The 22,780-nt window shown below is 50.1% G+C and overlaps 1 protein-coding gene across 1 annotated transcript in view; it reads left to right on the top strand.

The window, feature by feature from the left end:
* MSN (moesin) overlaps window positions 1–22,780 on the top strand; it is an 89,315-nt gene that overhangs the window by 51,252 nt on the left and 15,283 nt on the right. The window contains exon 2 of the mRNA XM_043974541.1: window positions 11,321–11,404. Within this exon, the coding sequence (XP_043830476.1) occupies window positions 11,321–11,404 (84 nt within the window). The remainder of the gene's footprint in view (window positions 1–11,320; window positions 11,405–22,780) is intronic.

The raw sequence follows: 22,780 nt of genomic DNA, 5'->3' as shown, positions 1-22,780 counted from the left end.
TTGGTGTTTCGGTTAGATCACATGATGGAAGCCAAGAGCGGCTGGCTGGGGCCTTGGAGGGCCAGGGCCCCACCCCATACAGGAATGGGCAAGTCTAATAACAACCTCCAGAAGCTTTCCAGCTCTCACTAAGAGAGACCTCTAGCGACAGGTCAGCTACCCACACCGCATACCTCCCAGTAGTCCCTGTAGGCCATCCCACCATTGGGAAGGTGGTCTTTGCATCATGCACACAACTTCTGCGCATAGCTCCTTCCCTGTCTAATCTCTTTTCCATGTGATGTCCCCTCAAGGACAGCTGGTATGTCCTGCACACCTTCTTTCTCTCCCCCAAGTCCCTTCAACTGATTGTTGTGTGGCCTGGTCTTCAGTCGTCTCTGACATCTTCATGCTCCACCTTGGTCATGGCCTTTCCTCAGATGGGGCCCTTAGAGTATTCCAGATGTGGGCTTATGAGGTGAAGGATAATGAAACTCCCTCTTCCCTCATTCCCCCTCCCCCACAAGCCATGCCATCCCTATGACTCAGGTGTGTGGTATGGGTAGGGAGGAGAAAATTCCTCATTTTATAAATTAGGATTAGCTGAAGGATTTCCCACAGAACCTTGAGTAAGGCCTCTGGTGTTGGTCAGTCAGCGGCGCTGTCTCTTATCCATTCTTACAGTGACTATAGAGCCCTGTCCTGTGTTTCATCTTTGTGGTATAAGTAGTTACAGCCACTTTTAGGGGAGCCCCCTTCCTGTGGTTGCCAAGTATCAGAACTGCTGTGGAAAGACCGTTGGAACATCCAGTGTTAATTAGGAGAGATTGTTCAAGTCATGGGGTGGGACCATAAGCGTGATCTTATCCAGCCCCATAGTTTTATGGAAGATGAAACTAAGAGCCCCCAGAGAAGACCAGATAGAAGAGAGGAAGACCAGGAATCAAGGCCCAGCTGGACCACTGTCACCCTAGGCATATCACTTAGTCTCTCGGCCTCAGCTTCTTCGCTTGTAAAATGGGCATCATAATAGCACTTCCTCATGAGGTGAAGCTCAAAAATGAGATCCTGTGTGTCAAATGCTTTGTAAAATGGAATGCAGATAGCCATTTATCAGCGAATGGAAAAGATTGATCAAATTTTTGCTATGTGCACAGCACTGCTAGCTACAGACAGGCCCTGCTCTTGAGGCGCTCACACCCTAAAAGGGGGGAAGACAGCACACTGGAAGACCCAGCTGCAGGCCAGATGGAAAGGCCCAGAAGTGACAGGGCTTGGCGTGTGTGTGTGTGTGTGTGTGTGTGTGTGTGTGTGTTTGAAAGAGGTGGGGAAGCTTTTGGACAAATGAGTTCAGTCTCAAAGGAAAGGAGGTATTTCAGTAAACACAGAGGAGGAAAGATAATGTCATCTGTTTCAGGCCTGAGGCAGGAATGGGCAAAGGCCCAGGCATCAGATGGGTACCCTTTTTGGCCAGACTGAAGGGTATAAAGGGGGGGAGCTGGGCAGGGAGCCTGGTGAAGTAGGAACATACAAGCGTTTCTGCTGCAAGCAACCTTGGAGACCGTCTCTAGTCCAGGGGTCTTTCATCTCTTTTGTGTGGCAGTCCCCTTTGGCAGACAGTCTGGCGAAGTCTTCTCAGAATCATATTTTTAAATGTGTGAAATCAAATCACAGCATTGCCAAGGAAATTGGTGATCTTGAAATGTATTTTTTTTTGTTGTCTTTGGTTTTTGCGGGGCAGTGGGGGTTAAGTGACTTGCCCTGGGTCACGCAGCTAGTAAGTGTTAAATGTATGAGGCCAGATTTGAACTCAGGTCCTTCTGACTCCAGGGCCCGTGCTTTATTCACTGCACCACCAAGCTGCCCCGAATTGTATTTTTTTAAAGAAGTTTACAGAGCCCAAGTTGGAAAGCCCTACTCTAGGCCCTGTGTTGAGAAGGTTAATTCCTAAGAACAGCCAGGAAAGATTTCCTTGAGGAAGCAGCTTTGAGGACATTCTGGAGGCCATTGAGTTCAACCTGTCTTGGGTGACCTTGGCCAAGTCACCTCCCTTCCTTGGGCCGCACTTTGCTCCTTGGCCTAGCTGGCTTCTGGGCTCTCTTGCAGTTTTTATTTTATTTTATTTTATCTATCTATCTATCTATCTATCGGCGGGGCAATGAGGGTTAAGTGACTTGCCCAGGGTCACACAGCTAGTAAGTGTCAAGTGTCTGAGGCCGGATTTGAACTCAGGAACTCCTGAATCCAGGGCCAGTGCTTTGTCCACTGCACCACCTAGTGGCCCTTCCCTTGCAGTTTTAGATCTGGGGTCATCTGATTTTGTGACTTGCAGACAAGAACCTTGTCCTGGAGAAGCTTTGTGAATCCCCCATCACTGAGTGCAGTAGTCTCTCTCTCTCTTTTTTTGCAGGGCAATGAGGGTTAAGTGACTTGCCCAGGGTCACACCTAGTAAGTGTCAAGTGTCTGAGGCAGGATTTGAACTCAGGTACTCCTGAATCCAAGGCCGGTGCTTGATCCACTGCAGTGCCACCTAGCTGACCCCCCGTAGTCCCTTAATGTCATGTCATGAGGTACTTCATAAGGTTTTTGAAATCACTTGGTTTTCCCAAGCTCACTTGGCCAATCCAGGATGATGCCCCGGCCCAGAACCAGGAAGCAGGGTCACCTGTCTCCACCTTATTCTTCTTGGCCATACTTCTGATGCCTAGGCTTAACCCCCCCCCCACCTCCATCCCCCAGGGCCTGCTCTTCTATGCCCCATCCCCTATCTCCCTCTAAGGGGTAACAGTGCAGAGCCCTGAGTTCGGAGGCTGGTGCAGAGACAGGGAACTGGAGAGACAGTCTGAGCATCCTGGAAGCTCACCCAGGACTTTGGCATCCTGCCTAATAAGTCATGCCAGGATATGTATTGCCTCCCTTGGAGGTCAATATTCAACACCAGAGTATTCGTTAGTACGTGGGAGGGAATTTGAATTTTGTTGGGGTGGAAGAAGCTAATCCTGGCCTGCCAGTTGACCATGAAAAGTTTTGGGAAGCCGGAGGCAGACCTTGGCCAGATAATTGTATCAGGTACTGGATCCGAACTGAGAAGGAAGGGACGTGTAGAGGGAGGGAGGGAATGAATGAGTCAGTAGGGGAGGTGGAGGAGAGCTGGGGATTAAAGCCGCCTTTGTTTCTCTGTCTGTGGAAAACAGCTGTTTCCAGCAATGCCCTCATCTTGGAAGGAAGCTGGTCCTGTCCTGCCTTGCCCATAGTCTTCTAGCAGGCAGGTGGCAGGAAGTGGGCTCTGAGGACTGAGTGTAGGATCTAGGGGAGGCCTGGGTGGTACCGTGGTGACAGCTGCCTGAAGGCAGAGTTCCTGGGTAGCCTAGTATGGTAAGGACACTGGATTTGGCCTCAGAGGCCCTACGGTGGGTCACATCCCTAATCTTATTACTTCCTAGCTCTGGGAACTTGGGCCAAGGTACTTCCTGTCCCTGGGCCTCAGTTTCCCTCTGTGTACACCTAGCTTTGCTATTTACTGACTCTGACCTGGGACAAGTCACTTATGGAAATAGGCCCAGAGAGAAACTCTCTAGAGGCCCAGTGGATGCCATGATCTCTTGGGCACCTTTAAGCCCTAAATCAATGATTAGCCAGATGTTCTGAGGGTCTCCTGTTCAGGAGCGCCCTCCCTTCCACCACCACTACCCCTGTCCCTGTCTTACTTAGAGAATATGGGGTGGGGTGTTCAGGCCTGCTACCTGGACAGTTGAGCAACTGCCCATTTTGGCCTCCCCTTAGCTCAGAAAGGATGCTCGATTTGGAGTCAGAAGCCCTGGGTTCAAATCTTGGCACTGCTCCTTATTGTATTTGTGACTTCTGACAAATCACTCCCCCTTCCTGGGCCTCAGTTTCTTCTCATGTAAAATGAGAAGATTGGACTTAGTGGCCTCTGAAAATGCCTTCAGACTCTAGATCTAGGATACAGTGACAATAGGGGTGGGGGTTGAGTCTAGGCATGGGAACAACTTCACCAAAATCCTTGGCGGTCTTCTTGTGTCATCCTTCCCAGGGAGAAGCCACTGGAGAATAGGGAGGTGGGAAAAACCATGGGCAGACTTCTGCAGGGACTGAGGGTGGACCATGTATTTTTGCTCCATGGTGGGGGCTTCTAGTCCCTAGAGAAGGGCTTAGTGTGGGAAATTTCTGTGTTCAATTAATAGTTGGCTCTTCCTGACCCTCTGGGTGGTTGGGGGGAGGGGGAAGGGAAAGACACCAGTGGAGAGGTTGGTGTGATGCCTTAAGGGGGGCTACTGTCCCCCCCACCTCAGGGCTCTCTGTTTGTCAAATGCCTAATATTCTCCAGAGGTGTTGGCTCAGGCCCAGAATTTTTTCCCTCATTCTTAGGGCTGGGATGGATCTGTATAAACAGTTCTCTGCAGGGGGCTTCCTCCTTCGACTTTATTCCATTCCCTTCCCTCCCATACCTTCCACTTGGGGGGCGACGGGGAGACTCCTTGGGAAGATTTTTGGCCGACTTACATGGAGCCAGGAGCTATTCTTAGCATCGGTGCCTTTCTCCCATGGAGGTGGGAAGGGGAGGCCCAACTTTCCAACATCCCACTGGCCCAGGCCTGTGGGAGAATAGCTGGGGACCCATCACATACTCATTGGGGTGAGATAGCCAGGCCAGTATGTCTCAGGGGTCATAGTACCGGCCTTTGAGGTGTTTGTTCAAAGTCAGGTTACACAGTAAGAGTAGGCCTCGTACCCCAGGCTAGTGGCCAGCCACAGTACACATCAGGTGATATCTTGAAAAATCAGGCCTGGGGCCAAGGCCTAGCTGTGTAATCATGGGACATAGTTGTCAAAATTCCCCGAGCCTCAGTTTCCTCATCTATAAAGGCAAGAGAACAGTAACACCACTTCTTTTATTTTTATTTTTTTAAATTTATTTTTGCGGGGGCAATGAGGGTTAAGTGACTTGCCCAGGGTCACATAGCTAGTAAGGGTCAAGTGTCTGAGGCCGGATCTGAACTCAGGGACCTCCTGAATCCAGGGCTGGTGCTTTATCCACTGCGCCACCTAGCTGCCCCAGTAACACCACTTCTTAAGGCTCTTCTAGCTAGAAACGGCAATTGTTAGTCCTTGGGGAGAGCACCGGAGGCTTCTGGAATGGAGACCCTCTTCCGCATTAACACCCCCACGGAGATTCCGGAGCTTCCTCTTCAGACTCTGACATTTCCTCCTGGATTGGGCAAGGAGAGAGAAATGGTGACCTCTGACACGAACATTCTTTACAATCTGAGGCCCTTGAAGGGCCTCTGCAGAGTTTTACTACCCGACCTTGTCTTTGGGTCTAGGTTTCCTTGTGTGAAGAATGAGGGGCTTGAATTGGCTTGTTCTCCTCTCAGTGGTCAGGGAAGGAAGCCAGGACTCTTGCCCAGCTGCATAACCTTGGGCGAGTCTCTTTCTTTCTTTGTTCCCCCGGGCCTCAGTTTTCTCCTCTGTAACATGACATAGTTAGGCCAGATGTTGTCTTATCTTAACATCCAGTGATGCTGGCATTTAGAGCTAGGGGCAGCCCATTTCTCCCTCCAAAGTAGCCTGAATCATTCTCTTTTTCTACCCCCCCCCACCCCACCCCCAAGAGTCTTCCTGATAACAAGACTTAGTGAGAATCCTTAGGTTGTGGAATTTTTGTTTCTTTCTGTGAGTCACACCCTTTCCTCTGTTCCCTCCCCTTCCTCCCAGGTCTCTTCTCTCCTCCCCCCCTCCAGGGCTCTCTCTTGCTGGTCACCTCCAAAGCCCCAAGGGGTGACTGTGCCCCCTTTGCCTCTCCCCCTTCCCGCTTCCCCAGCCTCTTAAGAGAAATAACCGGAGGTAATGGACAGGATTCCATTTCCATATAAGGAAGTGCCACTGGAAGGGTACCTAATGACCCTCTTCGATGGCCAGTTTGGAGCAATGCCTGAACAGCAGGATGCTGGGAGACAACGCCCAGGTTAGGGGTTGGCCAGCTTGGCCGATGTCTCCAGATTTGGAGTAATTGTAATGTCAGTGTGGCTTTGGGGAATGCTAATGTTTGTTCTAGGCTGTCTCTTCCTGCCCTCTGCTGCCTTCTCTTGTTCCTCTTTTCCGGGCTTTTCAGTGCTATTGTCAATCCCCAAATAGACTTCCTCTTCAGACAAAGTTGCTTTTCAGGACTGGCCTGAAACATTGTGAAGGAAGGAGCCCATTAAGGAAGGCAGCTGAGAGAAATCAGCGCCCATTAAGGTGTGAATGACCCATGAAGCAAGTGGCTTCCCCACCTTCATATTGGTTGATGGGTTGGTTTTGAAAAGTTGGGCAGAGTCTTAAGGCAAAAAGAAATGGCGGGGGCAGCTAGGTGGAGCAGTGGATAAAGCACTCAGAGTTCAAATCCGGCCTCAGACACTTGACACTTTCTAGCTGTGTGACCCTGGGCAAGTCACTTAACCCTCATTGCCCTGCCAAAACAAAAGAAATGGTGGCAGACCAATGCTAGACTCTTCAGGCATGGGTGTCCTGAGGCCATGGGGATGTGTGTATTGGGGGGAGGGAGCAAGGACAGGGCTGTGCAGCCATGGAGCGACCTCCTCGATGGCCGTAGAAATCTTTGCTTTCCCTGTTTTTGTTTTTGTTTTTTGCAGGGCAATGAGGGTTAAGTGACTTGCCCAGGGTCACACAGCTAGTAAGTGTTGTGGTTGAGGCCAGATTTGAACTCAGGTCCTCCTGAATCCAGGGCTGGTGTTCTATCCACTGTGCCACCTAGCTGCCCCTTTCTTTGCTGTCATTGGATTTGATTTCCTCCTGGCAAAGAGGAGGGTCCTGCTGAGAGCTGACTTTATGTTCAAAGTTCCTTGTGAACAACCAAGACATCTTCACCTTTAATCCTTCTTATGATCTCTTCCATTGGGGAATGAGGGCCAGTTTGGATTCAGGGAGAAGGTCCAGCTCACCTTGGCCAAAGGCTTGCTTCCAGTTAGTCCCCAAGTGGAGGCTGGAGCCCAGGAAGCCCAAGGCTCTTATCCATTACATCACCTGGCCTGACTCTCTTTCTCTCTCTCTCTGGCTCTGGCCTCTCTCTGTCCCTCTGTGTCTCTATCTCTCTCTGTTTCTCTCTGGCTCTGTCTGTCTCTGTCCATCTCTGTATCTGTCTCTTTGCTTCTCTTTCTGTCTCTGTCTATATCTGTCTCTGTCCATCTCAGTCTGTCTCTGTTTTTGTTTTTCTCTGTCTCTGTCTCTGTCTCTATCTCTGTCTGTCTGGTTCTGACCTCTCTATCTCCATCTCTCTTTGTCTCTGTCTTACTGTCTGTCTCTCTCTATCTCCCTTTGTTTCTCTCTGTCTCTCTGTTTGTGTCTGTCCATCTCTGTCTCTCTGGTTCTGACCTCTCTATCTCTCTGTGTCTCTTTGTTTCTCTCTGTCTCTGTCACTATCTCTGTCTCTGTCTCTCTGGCTATGACCTCTCTATCTCTGACTCTGTGTCTGTCTCTATCTCTGTATCTTTGTCTCTGTCTACATCTGTCTCTCTGGTTCTGACTTCTCTATCTCTGTCTCTGTCTCTCTGGCTCTGACCTCTCTATCTCTGACTCTGTGTCTGTCTCTATCTCTGTATCTTTGTCTCTGTCTACATCTGTCTCTCTGGTTCTGACTTCTCTATCTCTGTCTCTCTGTGTCTCTGTCTCTTTGTTTCTCTGTGTGTCTCTCTCTCTGTCTCAGTGTGTCTCTGTCTGTCTGTCTCTGTCTCTGTTTGTTTGTCCCTATCTCTCTCCCAGCTTCTGCCCTGCCCTACTGCCCTTACAGCTGTAGAACTGCAGAGGAAAGAGACAGAGGGAGAGCACTGCGCTTGGCCTGGAGCTGAGGGTGCAGATGTTGCTGGCTATCCCAGAGGCCCCTCCAAGTGACCAGCAGCTGCACGTAGCCGGAATCTGGGCAGCCAGATGGGCAGGCTCTCCAAGGAGAGCACAGATCCAGGGAGCCTACTGGAGAATAGGGACATCATAAAATGTGCCAGGCACTCTGCCAACCTTCAAGGCCTCTATCAGTGGTAGCCATTAGGATTCCTCTTGGAAGGTACCTTAGAGAAAGCTGTTGTGTGTAGTTCAAGTGCCCTGGCCCTGGAGTTCAAAACCCAACTCTGATGCTTCTGCCCTGTGAGACCTTAGGCCTCAGTTTCCCAAACTAAACCGAGGGGCTTGGACCCTGTGGCCGCTCAGCTATCTTCCAACTCTGCCATGCCACATGGCCTGGGCAAATCGATTTACTTACACAGTGCCTTCCTCATTAAAACGTGAGCTCTGCCAGGGCTGGTGGTGTTCTTAGCCCTAGTGTCTGGTGTGGAGAGCTTCAGTAAATTCCCCGGGGGACTGATAAGTTAGTTCTCCTTTGGCCTTGCTTTCCTGGGGCAGGTGAGGACTCAGCATTGACCTAGATGACCTCTGAACCCAACCATCCTCTGTGAGTAGCTTTGGGTGGGTCATTAGCATTCTCATGTTGAATCAGTAACCCTGTGGTCTCTTCTGTTCTGATCTAGGCTCCTAGGGGTGACCTAGCCAGGAGGGCCCACTTTGCTACTTGTTCTGTATGTGACCTTGGGGGAGTCATTTCCCTTCTGATGTAAGATCCCCTTCAGCTTTATGTTTGGGGACCTGAGGCTGTCTAGACCAGTGGGGTCAAATAGAAAGAGCTGTTAAGCCCAACAGAAGTATCCCTGAAGGCTGCTGGGAAACTTGGACAAGCGCACATGTCTCTAGACTTCTTTTTTGATTAAAATCCAGTGGGAATCCCATTGTAATACCCACACTGGAGTGTTGTGGGCCTCCTGTGACCCAAAGGCCCCGCCTTTGACACCTCTGGTCTAGTTGAACCCCTCCAGGCAGGATTCCCTTGCTTAGCTCCTTCTCAGGGGGCCTCCTCCTGGCTTCCTCATGGCCAGTAACAGGAAGCCCACTACTGCCTCCTTATATGGAGCTGAAAACTTGGTCATTACCTCTTCTTATTGTTCCTGGGGCTCTCCTCCGGAGCCAGGAAGAATAAGGTTACTCCCCTTCCAAAGCCTTGCAGACATCTGTTGGGTTCTCCATGTATGTTAAGTCTTCTCTTCTGGTGCCAATAGCCCCTCCCTCCCAGTTCTTTTCAACTGAGCCCTTATGCCTTGGGCCCACGAGAACCCCCAGGCTTAATCAAACTTCATGTTGCCTATAAGACCCAATCTTTTTTTTTTTTTTTTTTAGTGAGGCAATTGGGGTTAAGTGATTTGCCCAGGGTCACACAGCTAGTAAGTGTCTGAGGCTGGATTTGAACTCAGGTCCTCCTGAATCCAGGGCCTGTGCTCTATCCACTATGCCACCTAGCTGCCCCCAAGACCCAATCTTTGAAGAGAGACAGGATACCCTTTCAAAGCCCTAAGTCAGCCCCACCAATTTCTGTCTTCTCCTACTTGGGCCCTAGAGGTCAAGGTTCAGCTGTGAGTGTTACCCCCCCTCCCCCTTCTAGGAGTGTTTGTTTTATGGGGTATAGCCAAGGTGGGTTGTAATGTTAGATTCAGAGTTCCAGAAGGTTGTAGGTTAGGAGTTCTTACCCTGGGGCCCAAGGATTCTCAAGGAGCCTATGGATATATTTCAGGCACTTTGGGAACTTAGATGGAGAGGGAAATGGCATCTGTATTTTCACCGACCTTAAACTGAAACTTAGCGTTTCCTTCGATTATTTAGAAACCTGATTCCAAGAAAGGGTTTGGTGGCCTTCACCAGAGTGCCCGAGGGGGCCACGACACAACAAAGACTCAGAAATCTAGGGGGAAACAGTGGCACAGCTTGGAGAGGGAGGATGGGAAACCCAGTTAGTAGAAACTCAAGATGGCCCCCCCCCCCAAAAAAAATCCCTAAGGTAGAATTCCCCCGCCCCCAGATAAATTCCCTGATAGGCACTCCTTGGGTGTGTAAATCAGCACTCATTAAGTGAAATCAGCAGGACCTGGGTTTCAATATTGCTTCAGATGCCAGCTGTGTGGCCCTGAGCAGGTCATTTAACTTTTCTGGGTCCAGTTTCTTCATCTGTAAAGATAAGGGGTTGGACTCAGTGACTCTCATTTATCTAACATATCTAAAACTATAATTCTCTGATCTATATGGGGAGCAGTATAGCATCCAAAGAAAAGATTCTTTTTTCCCCCAGAGCAGTGAGGGTTAAGTGACTTGCCCAGGGTCACACAACTAGTAAGTGTCCTGTCTGAGTCCAGATTTGAACTCAGGTCCTCCTAAATCCAGGGTTGGTGCTTTATCCACTGAAAGAAAAGATTCTTGACCAACATTTAATTCAGAATTTTCCCAGCTGCCAAACATAGGAATTAGAGATGGGAGTTCCACCCCTTCGTTGTAAAAATGAGGATACTTCAATCCAGAGAGAAGAAGCAGTTTGTCCCTAGAGTGAGTGGCAGAGCCGGACTTTGGGCCCAGTATCTTCAGAGTTGGAAGACATGCTTGAATCCCTTCAATGATGTACCCAATTCAGTCATCCAGCCTTTGTTTGGAGAATTCCAGTTATCCTTGGGATTTTGACTTTCTTGGGTGGCCAAGTACAGGGTAAAGGAGGCACAGCTGCATAGCAATTTTTCTGAATGAGATCTGGGGAGTGGGGATGGAGTCACAATGTAATATGGCAGCCCAGAGGACCAATGGGATCTTGGGAGATGTGGAAGAGATGGTATCCAGGTAACTTAGTTCTATCCAGGACTTCTTTTTTTTAAAATTAATTTATTTTAAAGTTTTTTTTCCTTTTGGTGAGGCAATTTGGGGTTAAGTGACTTGTCCAGGGTCACACAGCTAGTAACTGTCAAGTGTCTGAAGCCAGATTTGAACTCAGGTCCTCCTGACTCCAGGGCCAGTGCTTTATCCACTGCACCACCTAGCTGCCCCTGTCCAGGACTTTTTGCAGCCCCCCCCCTTTTTTTGGGTGGGGGGAAAGATAGGGATAAGCAGAAGAGTATTCAGCAGAAGACAGTTGTGTTGGGAAAGGTCTGCATTTCATGCTAAAGGGATTGATTAGTTAAGGGAGTTTGGGTTGGTTGGTCTGGAGGAGAGGTGCCTTCAGGGTGGAGGTGTTCAAAGGCCCCTGACATAGAAGATGGATTACACTTGCCCTGCTGGGCCCCAGAGGACTGAGTCAGGAGTGAATTCAGAGAAGTTTTGTTGCTGTTGAATGACATCCTTCATTTACATAATTACAATCATTGTGCATATTGTCCTTGGTGCTCTGCGTTCTGCCCACATCAAACAAGACAGACCCTTTCCCAGAGCCAGACTAACCACCCACTCTGTATGTGTGTCTTGTTGCAGATCAGCGTTCGGGTGACCACCATGGATGCTGAGTTGGAGTTTGCCATTCAACCCAACACCACCGGCAAGCAACTCTTTGACCAGGTAAGCTCTTTGTCCCCATCCTTCTAGAGGGTTCTAGCCCATCACCTTGAGAAGATACTGGGATGGTGTAGCTTTGGGTCATCCCGGGTGAGGGGCATATGAGCCTGCAATGCTCTCTCCTCTTTGGTTCTGTATTCCCCACTGCCTCCTTGCCTGAAATTAGCCAGAGCCTGGGCATCAAGGATACAGAACCAGAGGGAGTCTGAGAAACCTACTTGTCCAACCCTCCGCCATTTGACGCTCAGAGAGGGCAAACCTCTCCAGTATCTATCTCTGTCGAGAAGACTCCACGTGGGTCACAGAGTTGGACACCACCAAAAACGATCCAACAGCAACTAGACTGGCTATGCCCAACCAATCTCATTTCCTTTTCTGAATTGGCTCTTTCTTGAAATGGTAAATGGAAGGACTGCTAGAGATAAGAAGGGAAGCTGTTCAAAGAATCTCTCATGCTCTTCCAAGAAAATCAAGAAATGTGGGGCTAGAAAAGATCTCCCTTTCAGTGGCTTTGGAACTGGTCAAATGACCTGGCTCAGCGTGCTCCTTAACAGTCCAACATCAGCTTGGGCAAAGGTCCCCAGCAAAGTGCCCGAGGGAACTTGGCTCTGCCCCGTGGGGTTAAACATCAGGACAGAATCCTCTTCAAGTTTGCAGATGATATAGACTTGGGAGAGATGGCCAACAGAAAGGCATTGGCCAAATCTGATGAAGTAAAACTGACCAGGGACAAACGGAGTTTTATTTACACTTGGGTTCGAAAAATCAACTGGAACAGGGTGGCAGAGACCTGCGACAGATTGTCTGAAAAAGATCAGGGAGTTACAGTGGCCTGCAAGCCCAGTAGGAGTCAATGGTAGATCATGGCAGCTTCAAGAGTTCTTTCAGTCTTGGGCCGTATTGAGAGACATAGCCTCTAGAAATAAGGAGGCAGCCATTAATAAGTCAGCAAGGGGAGGGTGGCGTTCTGGACGCTGTAGTGGGGGAAGGCTATGGACGAGGCAGAAAACAACAAGCGTGGCCAAAGGAACTGAGGATGGCCTTGAGTAAGAATGTCTGAGCTGCCTCTAAAGAGGGGGCAGTCTGATTCTCTTTGCCCCCCCTCCCCCAGAGCAATGAAATCACAGAGAGGGAAGTTTTTGGTTTGCCATCAGAAGGAAGTTGCAGGGGCAGCTAGGTGGCGCAGTGGATAGAGCACCGGCCCTGGAATCAGGAGTACCTGAGTTCAAATCCAGCCTCAGACGCTTGACACTTACTAACTGTGTGACCCTGGGCAAGTCACTTAACCTCATTTGCCTCACCAAAAAAAAAAAAAAAACACAAACAGACAAAAAAAGAAGGAAGTTGCACCGGGCTGTGGAGCATGAGGAGGCTGCTCCTGGTACTTTCTGAAGACGCAGGCACCCCTGGCACCCCCCCCCAGGGGACCCACACCAGCACACTTGTTTGCCTAGCCAGAGGAAACTTCGTTTTTATTTTTTAATGAAATCATATTTACTTCCTAGTAAACCTTAAACTGAACACTGTACAACCAACTAAATTTGTTTAATAAGGATTCACTTTTAATTTATTGGGAGCAGACATGCAATTTCATCGGTAGAAGGAATGCCCAGGGGGCAGCTGGTTGGCTCAGTGGATAAAGCACCAGCCCTGTATTCAGGAGGAACTGAGTTCAAATCCGGCCTCAGATACTTACTAGCTATGTGACCCTGGACAAGTCACTTAACCCTCATTGCCCCGCAAAAAAAGAAGAAAGAATGCCCACTTAGGGAGCACTACCAAAGCAGAAGGAATGCCCAGCTAGGGAATACTACCAAAGCAGATCTGGACCTGCTAGAGAGCTGCCTGGGCCACAGAGAAATCACATGACTTGGCTGGGTCACACAGTCAGGATGGCAGGATTCAAACTCGGGTCTCTCATTAATTTGGAGGCTAATCTTTTAGCTACTAACCCAGACTGTTTCTCCATTTAATTTGAAGGCATAAAGTATCATAACTTTTTGTTTGTTTTTCTAATCTAGTATCTTTTTGGGTGTTGTTCAACTTTCTTTTCTTTTTAAATTTTTTTTTTTGCAGGGCAATAAGGGTTAAGTGACTTGCCCAGGGTCACACAGCTCAACTTTCTTTTAAATAATTATAACTTTTCAGTCCTTTGGGAGCTTATGTCTTTTACTAGTTCCTTTCCCCCCTCCCCCCTCCAGTTTCTAATTTATACTACTAACCCAGGCCAAGGAAGATCAAAGGATTTTAGATTTTTTGAGCTGGAAGAGACCTTAGAGAGAACCTAGTTCAACTCACAAATTTTACCAAGGAGGAAACTGAGGCACAGAGAAAGGAATGACTTGTTCAGAGTTGCCCATGTGGGCAGACAGTCGAGTCGAGCTTTGAACCCAAGCCCTATGACTTTGAGGTTATTTTCATCTTGCTACTAGCTCTTAAGAAGCGGAGCTGTGTCTCAGAGGTCTCCCAGCAGCTTTTGCAACCTCCACTACTTGGGGACCCGTCCTGCTCTTTTAGGAGACAAGGGGGGGCATAGGTCAGGAAATGGCTGAACCAAGTGAGTCTACCCAGTCCACAGTGAGCCAGTCAGCAGGGGCCTAGGCGTGAGACTGGGCAAGCTCTATTGACAGGAGGCTTCTCTAGGCCTGGCCTTGGACCTATGGTAGCCAGCTTGAAGGGGCTCACATCCCCAGACTGTGTTCCAGTGGGCAGGAGAAGGGAAGGCTGGGAGAAGTTCTCAGCTGGGAGCCCCGGTAACTGCGGGGGCTGGAGGCTAGTGCTTGGCCAAGTGATGACAACCCCTTGCCTGCCACAGTGGATGCTTTGTCCAGCAGACGCTGGGGGTGGTGGAGTATGCTTGGGAGAGTGAGGAAGACGCCGACGGGGGCCCAGGGCAGAGCTAGTCTAGAAACAATGAAGGGTCTTAACTTGAGGCCTACCCTCTTCCTCCTCTCTCTGCCCTCCCTCTACCATGATGCTGCTTGGGTCCCTGGAGTCCCAAATGGGCTTTGTTTCTGAAAAGGGTGTGGCTTAGCGGAAAGCCCAGAGATTAGGGGCAGTGCCCAGCCTCAACTCCCCAGATGTTAGCCTCAGCAGGCTGGGAGCTGGCTCTGCTGGGGCTTGGCCATCTCCCAGGGTGCCTTTGTTCTGGCTGACGGTACCACTCTAGAGGCAGCCAGAGTTAGGAGACAAACACCTACCTCCTGGCTCTTCCTGATTCCTAGTCTACCTGCGGTCTAGAACCTGGTAGGCACCATTGAGTGTAGCACCTTCATTTTGCAGATGACGAAATTGAGGCCCAGAAAGGGGAAGGGAAGTACCCAGGACTACATAGTTAGTATGTCTCTGAGGGGGGATTTGAATCCAGCTCTTGCTAATTCCAAGGGCCGCTATGCTCCCTCTAAGAGGATCTTAATCAGATAATAAATCAGAAGGCATTTTAAGTCTAGAATTAAAAATTGTGGGCTTTTTATTGGCAAAAACTTAATCAAACAAGATCATCTTATTTAAATTAGCTGAAGGGATGAACAGACAACAAACAAGAAATGAATTTGTTCTGTGGCCCCTTCCAAGTCGGCCTGATGTTCTACTTCCTGGCATCCGTTCTCCCTCCCTGTCTCTCCCTCTCCCTCCCCCTCCCAGTCCCAATTGGCACCTCTCCCTGTATAGCTAAAGCACTTTATAAGCAGCAACTAGGCCAGCCTGGTGTTGCCCCCTCCTCCCACTGTGGACAGCCCTTCTCCCTGGGTACCTTCTTCTCCCCTCACCGTGGCCCTGTGAGGTCATTGCATTCACCAGGAAGTAATCCTAGGAGGTCCTAACTCCTTATTTCACTGAGAAGAGCGTGGAGCTTCTGAGAAGAGGGCAAGGTCCTTGCTTTAAGCTTACGTAGTATGTGACCCCCATGGGACCCAGGCCTCAGTTTCCTTAATCTGTAAAATGTGGGGATTGGCACAGACCTCATATGTGCTCATATAATGAGGTGGGAAATAAGATGTCTCCATCTGTCAAGCCCCTTGGTGGGCCCGGGGCCCGGGCTGGAGAGGGCTGCCCAGCCAGCTGCCGCAGGGAGGTGTTGACAGACGGTGGGTCTTTGCTGGATCCCAGCAACTGTCTGGACAATGACCAGAACAGGAAACAGAGCCCAGAGGAAGAGTCCTGCTTGGCGCTAGTGATTTAAATAACAAGCAGCAATGGCAGGCCAGGCCAAGCAACCCCTCTCTCGTGATAGTTCATGGGCAGACCCTGGGCCCACGGGACAATGGCGTCAAGACACCATTGGCCTTAGGAGTGCCCTAGCTGGAGTGGAAAGAGAAACTTACTTGTACGACATGCCTGCAGCCCTCCACCTCCCCGCATCCCCTAGTTGGAACGCTTGGCCTAGCAGGACAGCTCTTATATCGGGAGGGCCAGTTGGCACAGTGCACCCCTTGCCAAAGCCTTGCAGGCCTCAACCCCTCCCAGTCACCCTAAGCTCAGCTGAGACCCCTTATTTGGGTTTGCAGCAGGATCCCGCCCCCAGCCACGCTGTGGTCCAGGCATTGTGAGGATCATGAAGTAGTCTTGGGAAAGGGGAAGGCTGTGGGGTTGGGGGGCTAGTCTGGTAACCAGGGAGATGCTTAGGTCAGTTCTCTTCCTTCTGGCAGCAGCCCCTGAACACCACCCAGAGAGCCCCCTGCAGCTCATGGTTGGAGTAGCCACTTCTTTTGGGGGGCCCTGCCTGCCCTGGCCTAGGCATGGGGGCTGTGAGCCAACAGCTCCTAGGGATGCCATCAACCTCCTATGCCCTTCCCACTTTGCCCAATCCTTCGCCCTCCTGGTCTCCCTGGCTTAGCCGGCATCAGCTTCAGATAAGGGCTTTGCTCCAGGCCTGGGCCTTGGGCCCTCTGGACCTCAGGCCCTTGCCTGGGCCTTCTGGGAACATCGCTCTGGGCTTTTTCCTTTTCGGAAGAGGCAAAGACCAGGCTTAGAATCCTAGCACTGCTACATAGGAGATGTGTGACCCTGAGCACGTCACTTCCTTTCTGTGCCTCAGTTTCCCCTCTAAAAGGTGAGGATTGGACTAGGCCAGAGTAGGATTTAGGCTACAAGGAGTCTTAGAAATTATCCAGACTTGGTGGGCCTTCTTTCTCAGCCTTCCCAGAGCTTGTTTGGCTCTTTGGGTTCAGAGAGATACCATAGCCCACCCTTAATCACCATCTTCCTTTCTGCTGATACCATCAGCTGGGATGACTCTCGGCAAAATGAGGGGATTGGTGGTGATGATCTAAGGTCCCTTCCAAGGCTAAAGGCCAGGATTCTCTGGATGGTCTGCTCTGTCCTATGTTCTCACCTCCCCTGGCCCCAGTCTCTGCATTCTCCCAGCCACAAGAGTGCTTTTTGAGGATACTTTTATATGGGAGAAGAGAACACACAGACTTAGAAATGATCTACTCTAACATAAGGGGCAAAGTTACTCCAGGAAATTGTTATTAAGGTGTCTCAGTTGTGTCCAACTCTCCGTGACCCCATTTGGCGTTTTCTTGGCATATATACCGGAGTGGTTTGCCATTTCCTTCTCCAGGTCATTTTACAAATGAGGAGACTGAGGCAAACAGGGTGAAGTGACTTGCCCAGGGTCCCACAGCTAGTGTGAGGCTGGATTTGAACTCAGGAAGATGAGTCTTCCTGACTCCAGGCCCGGCTCTCTATCCATTGCAGATCAAAGAAAACCATCCTAGGGGCAGCTAGGTGGCACAGTGGATAGAGCACCGGCCCTGGATTCAGAAGGACTTGAGTTCAAATCCGGCCTCAGACACTTAACACTTACTAGCTGTGTGACCCTGGGCAAGTCACTTAACCCTCATTGCCACCCCACCCCCAAAAAGAAAGAAAGAAAACCACCCTAGTGCTGGTTGGTGATCATTGACTTTGAAACTGTCCCCACTAACCTTGAAGCATTCAGGACCCCAAAAGAGAATTACACATTAGCTGAACATGGCCTGCTTTACGTGGTGGTTATCTGGTGTAAATCGAATATCCCACCCACCTGTCCCCAGATTGTGTAACGTGGCTTCTTCACTGGCCAGGCCTTCAAAGGCCTCTACCACATGCATGGAGATGAATATGTCTGAGATGGCTTATAAAAATAGCCTTGTCAAGTGGGACAGGCGCGGTCCCTGGGCCACTGAGGACCCTAGGATCCTCAAAACTGGAAGGGACCTCCATGATCATCTAATCTACCCTGCTCCCCGCCCCAACCCCACCCCCCAGCTGTTTTATAGAGGAGGAAAGTGAGGCCCAGAGAGGTTAAGTAATTTACACAGTCACACAGGAAGTTGGTAACAGAACCAGGATTCGATCTCTGATTCTCTGATCCCAGATGCTGCATGCAGAGAGAAGAATTCCTTCCCCTGGAGTCTGTTTGATCATGAGGCTGGGGTTAGCTTTGGGCCTGTGGTTATCCCAGCTGCCTCATGGGTATCCAGAGGGCCTATTTCTGTGAGCAAGCATGGTAGGGAAGTAGAAAGAATATGAGATTTAGAGTCCAGGGACCTGGGTTTGAATTTTACTTGTCTTGCTTGCATGAAGCTACACAGAGAGTCAACTAGTTACCTCGGTGGGCTTGAATTTCTCTTTGTATGATGAGGGGGGTGGTTTAGCTATCTAAGACACCTTCACCTTTGTTTTCTTTCCCAGAGATCTGTTTACTTTTCTTTTAAATGGAGATCCTTGAAACTGGTCATCTGAACCAGTGCATGTATGATCAGGGATCCCCCCCACCTCCTGTTGGACAGGAGGTTGGTTGTCTTGGTCTTAGCCAGAAGCCTTCCAAGGGGAGGGAATGAATCCACACCCATTTATGAAGGGCCTGCTATGTGCCAAGCATAGTGGAGGCAATTCCAAATCCTCTGCCCTCAAGTTTAGAGTCTGCTTGAGGGGGAAGAGCACTGCATGTTTGCAGTTAAGTAAATACAGTATAGGGCGGATCGGGCTGAGTGAGGCAGAAGTGAGAAAGGAGCATCCCAGGTGGGGAGGGCACAGCCTTTACAAAGGCCCAGAGGCAGGAAATAGCATGGGGACCAGTTAGTAAGCCGCTTAGGCTGAAATGTAGAGTGTGAGCCTGGAAAGCTAGGCCAGATCCTGAAGGACTTTAAATGTCAAAGTGAGGACATGATGGCTTATCTAAGAGGCAAGAGGGGGAGGTCACTAGAGCTTCTTGAGCAGGACAGCAATGTGGGGTCTCCTGTTTAAGGTAATTCCCTTTGGTCACCGAGTGGAAGATGAATTAGGAGAGATTGGAGGCAGAGTGACCAAACAAGGGGCAGCTAGGTGGCACAGTGGATAAAGCACCGGCCCTGGATTCAGAAGGACCTGAGTTCAAATCCAGCTTCAGACTCTTGACACATACTAGCTGTGTGACTCTCGGCAAGTCACTTAACCCTCATTGCCCTAGGCCCCCCCCCCCAAAGAGGCTATTGAAATGGTTGAGGTGGGAGGTGATGAGGGTCTGGATTAGGGTGGTTGTGCTTTGGGTGGACAGAAGGGGTCAGATTCTAGAGATTTCTCTGAGTAGGTGGAATCGGCAAGATTTGGCAAGTAATTGGATATAGGAGAGGCTGAGAGTTAACAACTGAGATAGATTTCTGAAATCTTGAACCTACTCTTCCCCCTTCCCCAGTTAGGCTGCCCCTTTTTGGGTGGCTGGAATTGTTAGAAAGCTAGTGGACTGGGGCAGCTAGGTGGCACAGTGTATAAAGCATGGGTCCTGGATTCAGAAGGACCTAAGTTCAAATCCAACCTCAGACACTTGACACTTACTAGCTGTGGTGATCCTGGGCAAATCACTTAACCCTCATTGCCCTGCCAAAAACAAAAACAAAAAAACAAAAAAAGAAAGCCAATGGACTTCTAGCACAATCAATGGGACCTCCCTGCCCTCTGAGATTACAGCAGCCAGGGAAAAGAAGGAAGCCCCTTTCTTGGCTCCCAGAGAGGGGCCTGGGCTCTAGAGGGAGGCCTTGTGGCCAGGGACAGAGTAGAGAGAGCATAGTCCTACCATTTGGTTTCAGGAGGAGATCATCAGCTTGGAGGAGTCAGAGTCATAACCTAGTCTGGTTTAACTCCCTTAGTTGTCAATCAGTCCACGAGCCTTTCTTGAGCACCTACTGTGTACCAGGCTCCTAGTCAGTCTTTGAGCCTTTCTTGAGCACCTAGTGTGTGCAGGGCTCCCAGTCAGTCTGCAAGCATTTCTTGAGCACCTACTGTGTGCAGGGCTCCCGTTCTGATCCACTGAGGTGAAGAGTCTTGTCTGAATCATAGCTTGGGTGAGTAGCAAGACTGGGATTTCGCTGCAGGCCCCTGCTTCCCTTTCCAGATGGCATATAGTAAGGGCCCAGAAGCTAATCTCTCTAGGAAAGCTGAAAATGAGATTAGCCTTGTTCCCTCTTTGGAGCAATATTTGTTCCTAGCTTGTTTTCTGCCACAGCCTGGGGATTGCTGGGAGGTGGGAAAGGAGGAGGAAGTGGGGGGTGTGATGGCTTTCTGTTTCGGGTCCTGGGCCTAGAATTTGTGACGAAAACAGTTGGCAGGGCATGGAGACAGAGGCTGCTATTTCTTCTACTCCTGAGGACTCTTCATGTGTCTCTTTCCCCACATACCAAGGCAGCTGGACACTTGGCTGAGGAATGGTTCCCTGAGCCTCACTGGGCCGAAGGCCCCCTCCCCGTCCAAGTCCTCCCAGGCCTTGCCTTAAATGATGAATTCCCCAAGAGTACCTGACTGACCTCAAACCACTGGACCAGTGGCCGTGCCATTTCTGCCTTCTCTGGGGCCTGGTTCCTGGAAAGAATTGCCTCCCCTGTGCCCTAGCTTCCAGCAATCTGAACTACCTTTGCCAGCAAACCTCAACTGCCCTGGAGAAGTCGGGCCTGTGAGGCCCCACAGCCTTCTTGGCACAATGGATTTGGAGCCCAAAAGGCCCAAGTTCAAATCCCACCTCAGGCGCTTACTAGCTGTGTGACCCCAGGCACATCAATGGACTCAGTTTCCTCATGTGTAAAATGTGTATAACGTTAGCACCTATCTTCTAACGTTGTTGGGAGGCTCAGCATGAATTGACAAGTTGATCTTGAGGCTCTACGGAAGTGTGAGTTGTTATTATTATTAGGCCTCCTTTCAAAGACACCTGGGCTCTGTCCAACATGACAGCCTGGCCAGAGACAGCATGGGGGAGCCAATAGGGCGCTGCCCTTGGAGCCGAGGCCTGGCACTGAGACGCTCCCAAGCCTCAGGAGATCTAGGATCCTGTATGTGGCCTTGGAAAGGAAGGAAGGAAGGAAGGACAGAAGGAAGGAAGAGTGGATGGGTGGATGCATGGATGGATAGGTGGGTATATTAAGTGCCTACTAGTACTCGTGCCAGGTGCTGTACTCGGCACTCGACAGGTATCTTGTTTGGTCCTCACCATAGCCCTGGGAGGTAGGTGTTCTCGTCCAGATTTTATGCTTGGGCAAGTTCTTTGACCTTTCTCTGTCTCGGTTTCCCCCTCTGTAAAACGCAAGGGTTAGACTGGCTGACCTCAGAGGTTCCTTACAACTTGAGATCATAGATCCTCTGATTTCACTCATGGAACTCTGTTCCTCTGCCACCCCCCCCCCCCGCACCCGGGCAAAAAAAAGTTTGTCAGTTTGTCCCTCTCTCTGGGCTTTTTCTGAGTTCAGACTTATTTTGCTGGTCCTAGCTTCCCTCCCAAGCCCTTGGGAACCCATTAGGTAATTAGGCATCATTAAGTCATTGGATTTACCCTGCTCCTTTTTGGAAGCCCTTCCCCAAAGCTAGGTTGAGGTATTTTTTGGGGGGAGTCACTCTTAATATAGTATTACTTTTACACACACACACACACACACACACACACACACACACACACACACAAACCCCTCTTCCCTCTCCCCCCAGTCCCCAGGAGAGGGGCAGGGAGCAGGCTTCAATGTAAGCCTGGGGGTGGGAAGACCAGGCTTGGTGGACAGGATCCTGGAAGCTATTGGCTTCTAGACCCAAGGGCAGACTGGGTAGCGATTTGACTCCCCCTCACCCCCCACCCCATGACCCTCCTTCTGACCTGGCTCCTGGCTCCCAAGAGGGGGGACAGGGATGGGCCCAGTTTGATTTTTTTTTTTTTTTAGTGAGGCAATTGGGGTTAAGTGACTTGCCCAGGGTCACACAGCTAGTAAGTGTTAAGTGTCTGAGGCCAGATTTGAACTCAGGTACTCCTGATTCCAAGGCCAGTGCTCTATCCACTGCGCCACCTAGCTGCCCCCCCCCCAGTTTGATTTTTGTCCCCTCCATCTCCCCTTTTCTACCCACTCTAATGATTAAGAGGTCTCAATGCCTTCCTCTTGCTAGAGGTGGCTGGGAGCGAGGGGGTTATCATTCTATTGGTTTGTTTTGCTGAACTGTTACTTGGTGGCTAGGAGTTGGCTTTTTGGGGGGACGAGGGGGTGACAGGGACCTAAAGGAGAAAAAGGTTTAGAACATGAGTTCAGCCTGGCCTCCACAGATACCCCCCACTCCCTGGCCAGGATTTCAGAGGGTTTGTAAACCTGGATAGGGAGAAAATTATGCCTTTATTTGATGGAGTCAGTTTTCTTTGTAATCTCATGTGTTTTCTTTTATGCATTTGAAAAGAGGTGCCTATGCTTTGCTAAACCACCTGCCAAAGGGAAGTGGGGATGGCACCAGAAAGGTTAAGTCTGTGGTACTGCTGTTGGGATCAAGCCCACCCATAATCCCCATGGGGCTCTAGGGGATACCGCAGTGTACAGAGTGCAGGGTCTGGAGGCAGGAAGACCTGAGTTCACATCCTAGCTGTGCATGACCCTGGGCAAGTCACTTCCCCTCTGCCTGCCTCAGTTTCCTCATATGTACAATGGGGATCGTGACAGCCCTTACCTCCCAGAATTGTCGTGAGGATCCAAGGACATCATATTTATAAAGCGCCAAGCACAGTGTCTGGCACGTGACTGTTCAATTCTTCCCTTCCCTCCCCTCCCCTAGAAGAGATTAGGTTCACTCTGTTTGGTCCCACAGGGCCTACCTAACAGAGGGTGGAATGGGGAAAAGACTAGAGTCAGGAGTTGTGGGCCTGAATTCCAACCCTGGCCACTCGTGGTCTGTGGCAAATGATTCGATCTCCTTGGGCTTCAGGTAGCAAGGGTCAAACCCTTCAACCTGGGTCCTTTGACTGGAATTTGGTGGTTTTCCCAGGGCTCCACATTTACAAAACCTTAGCGGCCCCTCCTCATGTTACAGATGAGAAGACCGGTGCCCAGAAAGGTTGAGTGACTTCCTCAGGGTCACCCAGCCATCGAATGTCCCCATAACGCCCAGTCTAGCACCCTT

The sequence above is a fragment of the Dromiciops gliroides genome, chromosome X, assembly GCF_019393635.1.
Source record: "Dromiciops gliroides isolate mDroGli1 chromosome X, mDroGli1.pri, whole genome shotgun sequence".
Taxonomy (NCBI): domain Eukaryota; kingdom Metazoa; phylum Chordata; class Mammalia; order Microbiotheria; family Microbiotheriidae; genus Dromiciops; species Dromiciops gliroides.
Note: the sequence above shows the minus strand (reverse complement) of the source record. Positions and strands in the feature narration are given on the sequence as shown.